Source organism: Dendrobates tinctorius, unplaced genomic scaffold (genome assembly GCF_039654945.1).
Source record: "Dendrobates tinctorius isolate UK_male_01 unplaced genomic scaffold, ASM3965494v1 ptg000147l, whole genome shotgun sequence".
In the NCBI taxonomy this organism is placed as follows: Eukaryota; Metazoa; Chordata; class Amphibia; order Anura; family Dendrobatidae; genus Dendrobates; species Dendrobates tinctorius.
Window position 1 is genome coordinate 12,147,796 of NW_027361814.1, and position 17,646 is coordinate 12,165,441.

At 45.6% G+C, this 17,646-nt stretch overlaps 1 protein-coding gene across 2 annotated transcripts in view; it reads left to right on the forward strand.

Annotated features, from left to right (window-relative positions):
• Positions 1-17,646, forward strand: part of CPXM2 (carboxypeptidase X, M14 family member 2) — a 122,189-nt gene that overhangs the window by 17,894 nt on the left and 86,649 nt on the right. For both annotated transcript variants that reach the window (XM_073546430.1, XM_073546429.1), the window contains exon 3: positions 15,641-15,739. In XM_073546430.1, the coding sequence (XP_073402531.1) occupies positions 15,641-15,739 (99 nt within the window). The remainder of the gene's footprint in view (positions 1-15,640; positions 15,740-17,646) is intronic.

The window sequence follows — 17,646 nt, forward strand, 5'->3', positions numbered from 1 at the left end:
ATATTCTTCCAGCTTCAAAAGAGTCATGGGTTATGGACACCGACATGGTAGATTTCCAGGCAATGCCAAATGGCTGAAGGGGGCAAGAAAAGTTAGCTGCAAAATGTGCAGATTAGATTAACATATGTGTCTCTTCCACCATGATCTAAAAAGTTGATTTCAGCATATAAATCTGGGTTTACGTGACATTTGCTGTTGATCCCTGAAAACCTTTGGCTTTCTTCTATTCAGTGGCATTTCTGGGGCAAATATTGAGTTTACTGCTCTAGCCTTAATCATAGAATCATAGAATCATAGAATCGTAGAGTTGGAAGGGACCTCCTGGGCCATCTGGTCCAACCCCCTGCTCAAAGCAGGATTCGCTAAATCATCCCAGTCAGATGTCTGTCCAGCCTCTGTTTGAAGACTTCCATTGAAGGAGAACTCACCACTTCTCGTGGCAGCCTGTTCCACTCATTGATCACTCTAACTGTCAAAAAGTTTTTTCTAATATCTAATCTGTGTCTCCTCCCATTCAGTTTCATCCCATTGCTTCTAGTCTTTCCTTGTGCAAATGAGAATAAAGTTGATCCTTCTACAATGTGACAGCCCTTTAGATATTTGTAGACAGCTATTAAGTCTCCTCTCAGTCTTCTCTTTTGCAAACTAAACATTCCCAAATCCTGCAACCTTTCCTCATAAGACAGGGTTTGCAGACCGGTCACCATTCTGGTCGCTCTTTTCTGAACTTGCTCCAGTTTGTTGATGTCTTTTTTAAAATGTGGTGCCTTGCATCTGAACACCAATATAGACTGATTGCTGGTGCCCGTCAACGCTTGGTACCTAGGCTACAGGCCCCGCCATCCCTCTACAGACCAGGCTACAGGCCCCGGCAATCGCCCTACAGACCAGGCTACAGACTCCATCATACCTCTACAGACCAGGCTACAGGCCCCGTAATCCCTCTACAGACCAGGCTACAGGCCCCGCCATCCCTCTACAGACCAGACTACAGGCCCCACCATCCCTCTACAGACCAGGCTACAGGCCCTGCCATCCCTTTACAGACCAGGCTACAGGCCCTGCCTTCCCTTTACAGACAAGGCTACAGGCCCCACCATACCTCTAGAGACCAGGCTACAGGCCCCGACATCCCTATACACACCAGGCTACAGGGCCTGCCACACCTCTACAGACTAGGCTACAGACTCCATCATACCTCTACAGACAAGACTACAGGCCCCGCCATACCTCTACAGACCAGGCTACAGGCCCCGCCATCCCTCTACAGACCAGGCTCCAGGCCCTGCCACACCTCTACAGACCAGGCTACAGGCCCCGCCATCCCTCTACAGACCAGGCTAGAGGCCCCGCCATCCCTCTACAGACCAGGCTACAGGCCCTGCTATACCTCTATGTTGTGAGTTCATTTTTCCCTTCACCGTTGAGGTCTGATGAACTCCCTCCTCTGGTGAAGGAAGGTAGTGAGGCTGATTACCAAACGCCTGGGCAGCTAGATGATGACTGGGTGGCTGGAATTGAGGACTGGATATAAGGCAGCCGACGCCCTTCCGCCTTGCTGGTGATCCTGCTGGATTCTTGGAGACCAGTCTGATTCCTGCGTCTCAAAGCTAAGTGTTTCTGCTCTGCTTTGTACACTTCAGTTTTGTTTTTGTTCTGCCTTTTTTTTTGATTCTGTTATGATGAGTCACCGAAGGAGGAAAAAACAAAATACTAGCTAAGTCCAGAAAAACCAGAGAGGTTGGCAGCTATCGGATTGCAGACCCCTGAACCTATCCACAACAACTAGCAGTAGCCGTGGGAGGTTCCTACGGTGCCCTAGACCCCTTGATCACAGCCGGAGAACTACATAGCCTAAAGACAGAAAGGGGAAAAACTAAACTGCCCCAGAGCAGACCCCAAAGCAATAGGCAGCCCCCAACATATAATGACGTTGAAGCAAGATGAAAACACTAACACAGATAGAAAGATAGGTTGAGCAAATGATGGGGCCCAAGCTAACTAAAATAGGACAGGATAGGAAAGCTGCTGTCTGCCATCCGCAAAAACCCTATCCAAAATGTGCCAACCGACTGATAGGAAAAACAGGCCCTGAAGTCGCTAGGCTTCAAAAGACTAAATCAGCACTCAGGTATATTCTGAAGACAGAGCAAAAGATCAACAGATCAGAGACAAAAATGGAATTCAGCTCACCCCCGGCCGGGGATGGCAGAACTCCCAAAAAACAAGGCAGAACAAAAACAAAACTGAAGTGTACAAAGCAGAGCAGAAAAACTTAGCTTTGAGACGCAGGAATCAGACTGGTCTCCAAGAATCCAGCAGGATCACCAGCAAGGCAGAAGGGCGTCGGCTGCCTTATATCCAGTCCTCAATTCCAGCCACCAAGTCATCATCTAGCTGCCCAGGTGTTTGGTAATCAGCCTCACTATCTTCCTTCACCAAAGGAGGGAGTTCATCAGACCTCAATGGTGAAGGGAAAAATGAACTCACAACACCTCTACAGACGAGGCTACAGGCCCTGCCATCCCTCTACAGACCAGGCTACAGGCCCCCGCCTTCCCTCTACAGACCAGGCTAAAGGCCCCGCCATCCCTCTACAGACCAGGCTACAGGCCCTGCCATCCCTCTACGGACCAGGCTACAGGCCCCACCATCCCTCTACATACCAGGCTACAGGCCCCGACTTCCCTCTAAAGACAAGGATACTGGCCCCGCCATCCCTCTACAGACCAGGCTACAGGCCCCGCCAACCCTCTACAGACCAGGCTACAGGCCCTGCTATACCTCTACAGATGAGGCTACAGGCTCTGCCATCCCTCTACAGACCAGGCTACAGGCCCCGCCATCCCTCTACAGACCAGGATACAGGTCCCGCCATACCTCTACAGACCAGGCTACAGGCCCCACCATCCCCCTACAGACAAGGGTACAGGTCCTGCTATCCCTCTACAGACCAGGCTACAGGCCCCGCCATCCCTCTACAGATGAGGCTACAGGCCCTGCCATCTCTACAGACCAGTCTACAGGCCCCGCTGTTTTGAATTCACTTTCTGGCCTGCCTCTGGTTACTAGTGAAGGTAATGGAGCTGATCTAATTAACAGAGGCCTGCCACCTGATAATGAGGAGGACGATTGGACATTTGGAGTTTCTGACTTGGTGTAAGACAGCTGACTCCACCAATCTCTGCTGGTGATTTTTTCCTGCCTCCTGAGGTCTTAGTTTCCAGCTCAGTCCCTGCATGCTCAAGCTAAGTGTTCTTTTGCTATTGTTCACATTTGATTTGGTTCTGTCTATTTCAGTTTTGTGTGGTCAGCCAGCCCCGGCTGGGGCTGTGCTGAATTTCCATCCTTATGTTACTGTTTGTGCCAGTTTGTTTTTGTCCCTTATTAGATTGGTCTCTCTTTGCTCTGCTTTCAGAATATACCAGAGTGCTGATATAGTGGGCGAAGTCTAGTGACTTCAGTATTTTTTCTATCAGACGTGTTGGGCATTTTTTGCAGGGTTTTTTGCGTGATTGCAGACAGTGTCTTTCCTTTCCTGTCCTGTCTAGTTAGTTTGGGCCCCATCGTTTGCTCAGGCTATTTTCCTACCTGCGTTTGTGTTTTCATCTAGTCTCACCGACAATATATGTTTGGGGGCTATCTATTCCTTTGGGGTCTGCTCTGGGGCAGTTTAGATTTCCCCTTTCTTGCGTTAGGCTTATTTAGTTCTCCGGCTGTGTCGAGGCGTCTAGAATCATTGTAGGTATGCTCCACGGCTACTGCTAGATGTGTGGATAGGATCAGGGGTTTGCAGTCCGCTTAGTTACCAACCTCTCTTGTTTTCTGTGGTTTAGCTTGTTTGCTTTTTTCTCCACGGTGACCCATTCATAGCAGCCATACCGCAGATTCTAGGGTACTCAAAAGCAGGAAAGAATTGTAAAAAAAAAAAAAAGTGTCAGAATTTTTTTTTTATGTATATTTTTTCCTCTTTTTCTCTGGGGCCGTAGGAGGATTTTTTTTTTTAAAATGGAGATTAAGCAATTGTCTGATCGTGTGGAGCAGCTCACTGCTGAAGTGCGGGGAATTTCCGCCTATCTCGCTCATTCACATGCTGCTGAACCAAGGATCCCTACTCCTGATGTGTTTTTTGGGGATCGGTCTAAATTTTTGAATTTTAAGAATAATTGTAAATTATTTCTTGCCTTGAAGCCTAATTCATCGGGGAGCTCTGCGCAGCAGGTTAAAATTGCCATCTCTTTGCAGCACGGCGATCCCCAGGATTGGGCGTTTTCTTTGACACCTGAAGATCCTATTCTGACTAATGTGGATGCATTTTTTCAAGCCTTGGGGTTGTTGTATGATGAACCTAATGCTATTGATCAAGCTGAGAAAGCCCTATTGGCAATGAACCAGGGTCAGGATTCTGCAGAGTTATACTGTCAAAAATTCCGAAAGTGGGCGGTCCTTACTACCTGGAATGATGGTGCCTTGGCAGCTCTCTTTCGGAAGGGTTTGTCAGAAGCCGTAAAAGATACTATGGTGGCATTTCCTGTTCCCTCTGGTCTTGATGATTCTATGTCATTAGCCATTCAAATTGATCGGCGTTTACGTGAACGCAAAACTACACGAGAGGAGTTGCCACTTTTGGACAAATGTCTGAACCTATGCAATGTGATAGAGTTTTGTCTAGGGCGCAACATCAGGAATTTAGAAGGCGTAATAAGCTGTGTTTTTTCTGTGGAGACGTCTCTCATATTATTTCTGTCTGCCCAAAACGAGAGAAACGTTTTGCACACACATTTGCTGTGGGCAGTATACAACCTAAGTTTCTTTTGGCAATTACACTGATCTGCTCCTTATCCACATTTTCCACGAAGGCTTTTGTGGATTCAGGAGCAGCGTTGAATCTGATGGATTTGGACTTTGCTAAACGTTGTGGTTTTTCCATGACGCCTCTGCGGACACCTATTCCTTTGAGGGGTATTGATGCTACTCCTTTGGCGGAGAATAAACCTCAGTTTTGGACCCAGGTGACGATGCGGGTTGCCCCAGACCACCAAGAAAATTGTAAATTTTTGGTGCTGCATAATTTGCATGATACTATTGTTCTGAGTTTTCCTTAGTGGCAAACTCATAACCCAGTTTTGGATTGGAAATCTGGGTCTGTGGTGAGTTGGGGTTGTCAGTGTGTTCTTGGGGATGCTCCTGCTTTCTCCACCTCTCCTTAGTCTCATGATATTCCTGATTATCTAGCCGATTTTTCTGATGTATTTAGTGAGAGCAAGTCTGCGTCTTTGCCTCCTCATAGGAGTTATGACTGTGCAATTAAGTTGATGCCTGGGTGTAAATTTCCCAAGGGTCAGCTTTTCAACTTATCAGTACCCGAACATGATGCTATGCGATCCTATATTAAGGAGTCATTGGAGAAGGGTCATATTAGACCATCCTCGTCACCTTTAGGTGCTGGGTTTTTTTTTGTGGCCAAGAAAGATGGTTCATTAAGACCGTGTATTGATTATCGTTCCCTTAACAAGATGACGGTTAAATATCAGTACCCGTTACCTCTGATGTCTGATTTATTCTCCAGAGTTAAGAGTGCCTGCTGGTTTACTAAGCTTGACCTCAGGGGGGCGTATAATCTTATTCTCATCAAGCACGGGGATGAATGGAAGACGGCGTTTAATACTCCGGAGGGACATTTTGAGTACCTGGTGATGCCTTTTGGGCTCACTAATGCCCCTTCTGTCTTCCAGTCCTTTATGAATGATATTTTCCGTGACTTTGTGGATAAGTTTTTGATCATCTATCTAGATGATATTTTGATCTTTTCTAGTGATTGGGATTCTCATGTGGAACACGTCCAGACTGTGTTCCGGATTTTGAGAGAGAATTCCCTGTTTGTTAAGGGATCAAAATGCCTCTTTGGTGTACAGAGGATTTCATTTTTGGGATTTATCTTATCTCCATCGACTATTGAAATGGACCCGGCCAAGGTACAGGCCATTTATGATTGGGTTCAGCCTACTTCTTTGAAGGCCCTCCAGAAGTTTTTGGGTTTTGCTAATTTCTATCGTAAATTTATAGGTAATTTTTCTGGTATTGTCAAACCACTGACTGATCTGACCAAGAAGGGCGCTGATGTGCTGAATTGGTCTCCTGAGGCTATCTCAGCATTTCAGGAGCTTAAGCAGAGATATACTTCAGCTCCAGTTTTACGGCAACCTGATGGCTCACTTCCATTTCAGGTGTAGGTAGATAGATGCTTCTGAGATTGGTGCAGGAGCTGTTTTGTCCCAAAAAGACCCTGTAACTTCTAAGATGAATCCCTGTGCCTTCTTTTCTCGAAAATTCTCTCCATCTGAACGCAACTATGATGTGGGAAATCGGGAATTGTTGGCCATGAAGTGGGCATTTGAGGAGTGGAGACATTGGTTGGAGGGAGCTAGACATCAAGTTGTGGTCCTCCCTGATCACAAGAATTTGATTTATCTGGAGTCGGCCAAACGCTTGAATCCTAGACAGGCTAGATGGGCCTTGTTTTTCACGCTTTTTAATTTTGTGGTCTCTTTTCTTCCAGGCACTAAGAATGTTAAGGCAGACGCCCTTTCTAGGAATTTCTTTGCCGATTCTCTTAGTGTGACCGAGCCTACTACCATCCTAGGTGAGGGGGTAGTTCTTTCTGCCATTTCGCCCGATTTGAGACGCGCCCTGGAGGAATTTCAGGAGGATAAACCTGAGAGTTGCCATATGGGAAAATTGTATGTTCCTGACCAGTGGAGAAAGAGAGTGATGTCTGAAATTCATTGCTCCGCATTGGCTGGTCATCCAGGTATTTTTGGTACCAGAGATTTGGTGAGTCGGTCCTTTTGGTGGCCTGCCTTATCTCGTGACGTCAGGAATTTTGTACAGTCCTGTGGGACTTGTTCTCGGTCTAAACCCTGTTCTCGTTCTAGAGGGTTGCTGATGCCCTTGCCGGTGCCCAAGAGGCCATGGACCCATATCTCAATGGATTTTATTTCTGATCTTCCTGTCTCTCAGAGAATGACTGTTATCTGGGTGATTTGTGATAGATTTTCGAAGATGGTCCATCTTGTACCACTCCCAAAGTTGCCATCTTCTGCTGAGTTGGTGCCCTTGTTTTTACAACAGGTGGTTCGGTTACATGGGATTCCTGAGAACATTGTGTCCGACAGAGGAGTCCAGTTTGTTTCCAGATTCTGGAAAGCCTTTTGTTCCAATCTGGGAATTCAGTTATCCTTCTCCTCCGCGTTTCATCCACAGACCAATGGACAGACTGAGAGAACAAACCAGACCTTGGAGTCTTATTTGATATGTTTTACAGTATATCTGCTGATCAGGATGATTGGGTCTCATTTTTGCCCTTGGCCGAATTAGCGCTGAACAATAGAGCTAGTTCTGCCACTTTGATGTCACCCTTTTTCTGTAATTTTGGGTTTCATCCTCGGTTCTCTTCAGGGCAAGTGGAATCTTCGTCCTGCCCAGGTGTGGACACTGTGGTTAAGAGAATGCAGCAGATATGGGACCAAGTGGTGGATAAGTTGTCACTTTCTCAGGAAAAGGCCCAGCGATTTTCCAACCGGCATAGGACCATTGGTCCCCGGTTTAAAGTGGGTGATATGGTTTGGTTGTCGTCTAAGAATATTCCTATGAAGGTTGCATCTCCTAAAATTTAAGACAAAATTTATTGGTCCTTATAAGATTTTGGAAATTCTTAATCCTGTTTCGTTTCGATTGGCTCTTCCAGATACGTTCAAGATCCATAACGTATTTCACAAATCTCAGTTGAAGAGGTTTGTTGAGCCAGTGGTTCCTATGGCAGCACCTCCTGACCCTGTGTTGGTCGAAGGCAATGTGGAATATGAGGAAGAGAAAATATTGGATTCTCGTTTGGTTAGACGGAGACTCCAGTATTTGGTCAAATGGAAGGGTTATGGTCAGGAGGATAATTTTTGGGTCTCTGCCTCCGATATTCATGCCAATAGATTGGTTTGTGCTTTTCACTGGGTCCATCTTGATCGGCCTGGTGGCGTGGATGAGGGTTCGGTGACCCCTCCTCAAGGGGGGGTACTGTTGTGAGTTCATTCTCACCAGTTGTGAGTTCCCCTTCTGGACTCCCTCTGGTGATGGGAGGTGGTGCGGCTGGTTTGATTGGTGGAGATCTGCCACCTGAGAATGAGGATGACGATTGGATCTCAGGATTCCCAGATTGGATTTAAGACAGCCGACGCCCTATTAAGTTGCTGGTGATTCCTTCTGGCTTGTCAGCTCTTGGTTTTCAGCTGTGTTCCAGTCATCTAAAGCTAAATTTTTCTGCTAATGTTCACACTTGATTTTGTTGGTCTATTCAGTTTTTCATGTGGTCTGCCAGCCCCGGCTGGGGGCTGAGCTGAATTTCCACTCTTATTTATCAGTATTTTGCCAATTGGCTTTTTGTCCCATACTAGTTCGGTCTCTTTTTGCTCTGTCTCAGAATATTTCAGAGTGCTGATATAGTGGGAGAAGTCTAGTGACTTCAGGGTTAATTTTGCTATCAGAAGTGTTGGACATTATTTTTGTAGGGTTTTTTGCAGGTTGCAGATAGTGTCTTCCCTTTCCTTTCCTGTCTAGTTAGTTTGGGCCCCATCATTTGCTCAGCCTATTTTCCTGCCTGTATTTGTGCCTTCATCTTGTTTCACCGTCAATACTTGTGTGGGGGCTATCTATTCCTTTGGGGTCTGCTCTGGGACAGTTAGTTTTCCCTTTTCTTGCTTTAGGCTTATGTAGTCCTCCGGCCGTGACGAGGCGTCTAGGTTCATCGTAGGCACGCTCCACGGCTACTGCTAGTTGTGTGGTAAGATCAGGGATCTGCAATCTGCATAGTTACCAACCACTCTGGTTTTCTGTGGCTTAGCTTGCTTGCTTTTTTCTCCACGGTGACCCATTCATAACAGCGCTCCCTTCTTCCATCCCTCTCCCGGGGATCTTCTCTGTCTCACTCCCTGTCCTTCTACATCCTCACTCATTGACTGAATGAATGACTGACTGAACGACTGACTCAACTCTTCCCGCTCTTTTATGTAAACTAAACTCCACCCACCTCCCAGCACGTTTCTTGTTCCAAGCAGGGAGCCACCAAGGGGTGCTATGCTATACTCCAAGCATGGAGCCGCCGAAGGTGCTTTGCTACACTACTTTTTGGTGTGGGGTGCAGGTGTTGGAGTGTGGTCAGGTGTCTCCACCTTACCTGGATGGTGGGGTACCACACCTCAGGAGGAGGTGCAGTACCTCTGTGGCGACTGAACCCTCAGGGGCGCCACATTTACATAAAGACAGGTTTAAATAAAGAACAACTACACCTTTCCTTATGAATCAACATATCCTAGATGTGAGGCACAAAATGATCTGCTTTGAGAAAATCTTTCATTTTGTGATACTCTGTTGGGGAATGTTTATGCTTTATGTGTTTATCTGTGGCCATCCAGAATGTTGCTTGTATGTTGGAGTTATCTGTTGGTTGTGTAAAGGGTAAAGTTTCTCCTTATGGTGTGAACCTAGTTGGTGTAGGGAGACTTAAAAGCCAAAAAATGCTCTACTGGGAAATTAAATATGCAAATACCTGATTAAGAGGACAATTTTTACAATGAAAAATTGTAGTCCTTTAAGTAAATTTGTCAGTTAGAATGTTCGTAAGAAGCCTGAGGTACACTAGGAGACATATGTTCATGTTCTAACAATACCTATTCTCTCTTTATCCTGTGCTCCAATGCACTGAAATTCATGTTGATTCACATGCAAATTAGGCTTGCAAGTGCACATTGGTGCACTTGCAGTCTTTAGCTCCATTTTTGCTTGCGCCATCCCCCCCTTTTTGATTGACAGTGGAGAGCAGAGATGAAGTGGTGCATATGAGCCAATGTCTCCACTGTCAGTCAAGAAGCAGGTGCGGCATCGGCAAAGAGAAGAAAAGAGGAGCTGAGGACTGCAAGTGCAATGTTATGTCCAACTTGTGAGCATAATTTGCATTTGAATAAACATTAATTTCAGTGCAATGGAAGCACGAGAAATGACAGAATAGGTCTAACTGGAGCTGTGTCTCCTTGCCTGTTACGACAGCACCGGTGCCCCTGCAGGTGTCCCCTTCCTCCTCTCAGCAGGGACGCCGGCATGTTCACTCACTGCTCTATGCTGCTCTGGTCTCTGCCATCTCTGTCTCCTCCTAGGGCCTGTGCATGGTACTCTGATTTCCTGGAAGAATGCTTAGGGTGCACGCGCTCCCTGTTTCTTAAAGAGACTGTGCGCACTCACTTCTGAAAATGTCTCCAGCCAATGGCTGGGAGACATTAGGTGTTTAAGGCATCTTCCCCAAATGGGAGGTGCCTTCGCAATGCATCAGTGAGTTTCCTGTTACCCAGTTGTAAGGTCCCTGTACCTGTGTGCTCTGAATCTGATCCTTTCCATCCCGTTTACCTGACCCTGTCTGCCTTGTCTGCACCCGATCCTGTCTGTCGTGTTGTTTTTATATCCAAACCCATCCTGCTTGTGCCTAGGCCTGTTCCTGATCTGTCTGAACCAGCACCTGTGAACCTGCACCTGTGATCCCGTACCTGTGGCCTTCCCGTGTTCCTGTACCTGTCCTGCCTGTGCTTGCTTCTAAATCTGTCTACCAGCTGTGTCCCTCTTGCTAACCTGGACATTCAGGCTTCCCTGCCCCTTTTGGGGGTCGGCTGCCATGGCTCTGGGGTCTGTCCTGTAGTAGCACCTGGCGTCCACCTTGGCTCAAGTCTATTCACACCATCAAGGGGTCTAGTGAAGAACCAGATGTTCGCTTAGTTATGTTCCTCCAGGCTCTCCCCTGACCGTAGCACAGTGGGTCCACAACCACATGCGTAACACTGCCCTATCCTGACATCCCTCAAGTTTCTTACTGACAGGCACCATTCAACTGAATCCGAGCAAATCTACGAGTGGACACGTCCGCAGCATTCTTTGTGCATTATCTATTAGTTTCATGTCTACATAAACAACATCCCATGCTGACTAAGCTGGACAAAATGAACCTGATCATAATGGGTTCAGAATGTAAAGTTCTTTTGAAGCTTCTTGTTCAGGAAAAATAAATGTTGCATCATTCTCCAAACCACAATCCTGGCAGAAGACTGATCTGCAGCCATCCATATCACACTTATTTTCCCCAATAATCTTCACTCTTCCATAAAACACCTGAATCTATTTACTGAGATACAGATGAGCAAGTCTCACATTTCTTACCTAATCCCATCAGGATAAGTGGAGCATTGACCGAGGAACAGTAAATCAATGCACAGCAATATCTGGACTCTGTCTTGTTGGTTCCTGAAGTGTGAGGAGTATGGTCCAAAAGTAAAGCGAAGTGGAGCGGGGTGGATCCTTAATATTGATGGTGACGAGGTTGGCGCAATGTAAAGTTTATCATTAGTTTGAGCAATCTCTGCACCTTATATTATAAACTATTGAATGGACCCCGGTCTAATATTAACTAGTGATTTAGTCTTTACCAGTCTTTACTATGTAAACCTGAGTCCTAAAAGTCACCTCCATCCTACAAGCTCCCCTGCGGGAATAACACCAGCCATTGACCATAGCACTCAACTGAACAGAGGTGACCACAGATAAAATCCCTACCAGCCGAGTGGTTGCTATTTTCCATTTCACAGGCTGCTCTTGATATATAATCAGCTCTGTAAAGCTCTGTAAAGTTTTCCTCTAAGGCCGGGGTCACACTGCGTTTAGGCAGTCCGTTTGACGGACTGCGTTACACCGCGGTATAACGCGGTGTAATGCAGTCCTTTAACGCTGACATTGAGCCCCATTGTCGGGCGCATCGCGACGCATGCCGTAAAGTGGCACGCGTTCGTGATGTGCCGTCATTCAGTGACGGAGCCTCGGACGCGGCCTGAAACGTCTGAAGCTCCGTCACCGCTAGTGCAGATGAATCATCTGTGTTCAAGTTGTTAAATTGCTTTATTTTGTTGCATGAAAATAAGCAAGTTTGTAATTGACTTGCTTTTGTTATCTGTTGTCATTTTCCTGCAATGACAGCTTTTACCTTTTCTACTGTATTTAGTAGTTACATTCCAGGAGAGGAGTTAACTCTTAACATCCGAGTCAGCTGGGTCGCCCTCCCAGGGCTGTGGGGTACTCGGTACCGGGCCGGTCTCTCAGAGGGATGTGTCACAGCAGCGGTGACCCGGTCCATGACCCTGGGCGCCCATGTAAAAGGGGTTTGAGTGATGGGAATAAAGTTTATGAATCATTCGTGACGCCACCTGTGGTGTTCGGCAATGAAGATGTTAAGCCGACGCTGCAGACAGATCCTCTGGGACAGATGGTGGGGTGCAGCAGTGATGTTATAGCTCTCCACAGGCAGGGCTGTTGGTCCCAGGGCAGTGTAGATAGGTGTTGGGGACAAGGGTGCAGTGTATGGCACAAGGATGTAGCACTGCCAGAGACTTTGTAGGAAGAAGGCAAGGACACAACAGGGTGCAGTTTCTTTACCTTTACTTGGCAAATGCAGTCCAGGGTCCCGAATACAGATGGCACAGGAGCAGGCTAGCCTGGAAGCAACTGAGGAATCTCTCTGTCAGATAGGTTGTGTAGTCTCCTTCCTAGCGCTTGCTTGAGGTACATGCAGTACTGTGTAACACTGAAGTTCCTCCTTCTTATCTTCTCTTAGAACTCTTTTCTCACCCGTCGCTGTTGTGTCTCCGAGTCTTAGGTGGGAATAGAGCATTTACAGCTTCCTACTCCTCTGGTTTCTGTTGCAGGACCTTCAGTATCCTTACACCGTGGACACCAGGCTCCAGATCATGTGCTATCACTGGGAGAGAGCTCTCTCTTCTCAGCTCAACCTCCAGCTTCTCTCCACACGTCTACACTCGTTGCCCTCCTCACACTAACTCCCTATTTCCCCTCCTGGCCCTCAGAGCGTGCTCCTCCCTCAATCCTGGTTCAGAGCTCCCTCTGCTGGCCTGGAGTGGGAACGTGTTGTATGTAAATGATTAACTGTCAGAGAGACCCTTCATTGCTTCCAAGCATGACATCACCCTCCCTGGAGGAAGGCAATGCCATTGTGGCGCCCATACTCCTGGGGGCGCCACACAGCTCTCTGTAGCCCTTTGATTTCTGTACATTAATTATCTGCGCACCTCCTTTCCTCTTCCTCCTTTCCCTCTCAGATTCTTAAGAGATGAGTTATAAATCTTGCAAAATCACCAGCCTGCAGCTTTCAGAGCAGGTCTCCTAAATTTACCTCTCTGCTGTCAGGAACTGTCAGTTTTTTCAAATGCCCTGTTATCTCTATGTAAAGCAGTGTACATTCCAGAACAAACTACTATAAGCTCAATGTGTTACAGCAGATCCTGTGCTGAGCTTTATAGTTCTTCTAATAATACAGCTCTGCTATCATCACTCAAGTAGGAGGAAAGCCCACCCTTCCAGAAACCAGGAAGTGAGGAGACTGCTTTGTTCTGAGCTGCTCAAGAGGCCACTTAAAACTACCCATTTAATAGATATGAGAAAACTTCCCAACATTTGTTTGGCGTCTGATAAGTCAGGAATGTTAGATTTGGACTGAATCAATTCTTCATAAATCAAAGTGCTCCAAAGCGTCCAGTTGTCCTGACAAGACGTGTCTGACACTCTGAGTTCTCCTAGGACTGTATCCAACTATTTTCAAGCTCATTAATACAAAGAGCCTTAGTAATGTCAACGTGACATCACCATGTATGGCTATGGGGAAACAGACGGTGACCGGTGATAACAAACAGCCTGTTTAATACTCACTGCACTGACAAATTTGTTATGCTTTTTAAAATGAAAGAAAAAAAAGGTCCAAAAAGTTTCTCTTTTTTTTTATTAGCAGATGCATCTCTTGAGAAAGACTCAGTTACAGAGCTGAAAAGTTGTATACCTTTTGCATGGAATAAATCATCACTTTTTTTCATCATATTAACATGGAAGCGCAGCTTGTTTTTACATTTTTATTTGTTGGTGTTTAAAAAGGGGTCTGTGGACTTGTTAGCTTGCACCTGAACTTGCTTCCTTTCCTTCTTTCCTTACCTTCCTTCATCTCTTTCACTTCCTTCTTTCCTCCCTTTTTTCCGTTTTGACGGAATGATGGATCCATCGAAATTAGTGGAAACGGATGCAACTGATCCGTTTTTTCGACTGATCCATCTAGTGGATCCACCGACAAAACGGATCCGTTTAAGCAATTGCATCCGTTTTTTTTCAGCCGTTTCATGCGTTTTTTGACAGATCCGTCAAAATTGCAGATTTCGGAATGTAAAGGAACATGATTCTGGAGAGAGACTTTTCTGTGCCAGAACGGATTTTGGGGTTAAATTTATGGAAGGGAAATTCTTCCGGGCATGCTCAGTTTGGAAAAACGGAATCCGTCCATTATACCAGATGACGGACAGCGACGGATCCGTCACCAGCCGTCTTTTCGACGCAGACAAAAAAACGTTCCTAGGGACATCTTTTCTGCCTGACGGACGCCAATTTTATGACGGATCCGTCGCACGACAGACCCAACAGAAGGCCATCCGTCACCGTCACAATCCGCCGCCAACACAAGTCTATGGGGGAAAAAGACGGATCCGCCAGGCAAATCCGTCAGATCGTTTTTTTTTCCCCAAATGGCGGATTTTGACTGATGCCAAAAAACGGAAGTGTGAAACAGGCCTTTCTGTTACTTTCTTTCTTTCCTTCTTTTCTTCCTTCCTACTTTTCCTTCTCTCCTTTCATCCTTTCTTTTTTCCCATTACCTTACTTCACTTGGGTCTTTCCCTTCCTTCCTTTCTTCCATCCTTACATTCCTTCCTTTGCTACCTTGCTTTTCCTTTCTATCTATCTCTCTATTATCTATCTATCTATCTATCTATCTATCTCTCTATCTATCTATCTATCTGTCTAAATATCATCAGCTGTAATGGAGAACACACTTTGCTGCTTGGAGCTAGACACCTTTTAACCAGACATAATTCCGGATGACGCAGCATGTGATTAGTAAGAATGAAGGTCTCCATGCGTGTATAATATTTAGCGCACACATTAGAGCTGTGATTGACAGATCTGGTATCAGTGTGTCAGCCCAATGTGATAGAACATTTAAGTATAATATCTTCAAGGGATTAAGTAGTAAAGAATTTCTGTTGTAATGTCGGCTCTTCAGCTGCCAACGCTATAGTACAATTCATTTTACAATTGTTCACCGTCAGATCCGTCTCTCCCATCATACAGTGCCAGATAAGTATCACGGCTCATCAGAGATGAAGATTGCTGACCTTCCTGACATAACAACCCTTGAGTACGAGCCCTAGTCGTGCACCATACTTATTCACTGTCTGGAAAGTGAGGGATAAATAACAGGATGGCAGAAAGTTCTGTTATAAACAGTGGCACCAACACTTCCATGATCCGCTCCAGGGTCCATGGAAGGAGAGATTTGAGGGGAAGGTGCTTTGGACTCTACAACCTATTCTTTACCTTTTAGGCTTCCACATCCCACCCCATACTAGCCAAGTCTTTCACAGATTCCTGTGCAGAGTATGTGACTGTTCTCAGCCCCGCGTTACACGGTGAAACATATAAAGTCGTCCTTTTCTTTTCTCCTCAGCCAAAAACAGCAGCAAGAAGGCAGAGAAAAACAAGAAAACGTCTGACAAGTTTGTTTTTGGAACAGGCGAGGAAAAGATGACCCAAAACGTCAGAGAAAGTCCGTGAGAAAGTTTTTGTTTTTTCGTTTTTCTGCATTGTCCATATCTGTAACATGTATTCTTGCCCCTGTAGCATCATTGTGAGCCAGTCTTAAGCATCTATTTTTCGAATTTCTGCTATTTTTGTTGCACAAATGTCCATCATTATAAAATTCTCTATTTCTAAACTAATCCACTTAAGTGTTTGTGGACCATTTGGCTTCTACAGTCCATGTATATATCACAGATTGCAGAATGAACTAACAATGAATTTGTCAGTGAGTTTCTTCTGGTGGAACAGAATCTAAACTCTCATTTTCTGAACTTTCCTCTAAGTTGAATAATATGACCAAATGAAAATTCAATTTGGACAAAAATCAGCTTAGAAGATGGTTTAGATGAAAAGAGATAAGGGATTTAGACCTGCTGGAAGGAGGAGCTCACTGGCAGATTCACTGTTAAATAAGTATTTCCCAAAATTCAGAGGCCTGTCTTAAAGGGAATCTGTCACCTATTTTTCGCCTATCAGCTGCGGCCACTGCCATCAGGGGCTTATCTACAGCATTCTGTAATGCTGTAGATAAGCCCCTGATGTACCCTGAAAGAGAAGAAAAATGAGTCAGATTATACTCACCCAGGGGCAGTCTGGGTACGGTTCGGATCCAGAGGGAGTCACGGTCCAATCCGGCGCCTCCCATCTTGCAGCGATGACATCCTCTTCATTCCTGCCCACTGTGGCTCTGGCGTACTGCAGTGCGCAGGTGCTTGACCTCTTCCGTGACGGCCAGGAATGAAGAGGACGTCTTCACTGCAAGATGGGAGGCGCCGGATCGGTCCGTGACTCCCTCCTGACCCGAACCGGACTCGGACCGCCCCTGGGTGAGTATATTTTTCTTCTCTTTCAGGGTACATCAGGGGCTTATCTACAGCATTACAGAATGCTGTAGATAAGCCCCTGATGGCGTTGGCTGCAGCTAATAGGCGAAAAATAGGGCAACAGATTCCCTTTAAATGGAATAGAGACGCATATATTCTACATTTGCTTCATTTAAAATTACGAGATTCAGAAATGCCCAAGTAGGGCACCGTCTCCATTTAAGAGCCCAGTTCTTAGGATCCCGAGTCCTCAGGTTCACTGTGTGTCCCAGCAATTGGATCCCCAGCAATCAGTAATTTAGCCCCTATTATACGAGTAGACAATAATGTTTCGATTCTCAGAACATCCCTTTAAAAGGGTTGCCCTGCCTTAGGCTACAAGTCTGCGGACACTTTATATGACTATAGACCTGTGAATCCTCACAGGGTGCACTGTTAGGATGTTAGGATTCTCCAGGTATGTGATTTGTATATATGCATATTAAATAGAAAATGGCAGCACACCAAATATGAAATATGTGAAATACGAATAGCAAAATGGCTTTAGTAATACATTTCATAATGGCTTTTATAAGGCATATCAAATATGAAATAAGTGAAATATGAATAGCATAACGGCTTTTGCAATCTTGAAAAACATATGAGATACTTAGCACAAAATTTGGCCAAAAGATGTGAGCCCATTCACCAGCGACAAGGTGATCTCAGATTGAATGGGTCCCTATACTGACTGCCTGGTGTGAACTGACCTCTGGCTAGTAACATGATAAAGCCTGTATATATAGGACGATAGGAACCAAACATGTGATTGAATGCGATTAAAATCACCACTTGATGAAGGGCGGAGTGCTCAGTCAGAAAAATAGTATACAAGTAATAAAACAAACTGACGGCACATCTAGAACTAGTCTGAATAGGTGCATACCAAAAGGCAACTTACATATTAAATAGAAAATGGCAGCACACCAAATATGGTGGTATGTGATTTGTATATATGCAGTCATATGCCGACTAGACAAGAGCAGCCTTGTCAATACATGTGCATTGAGCG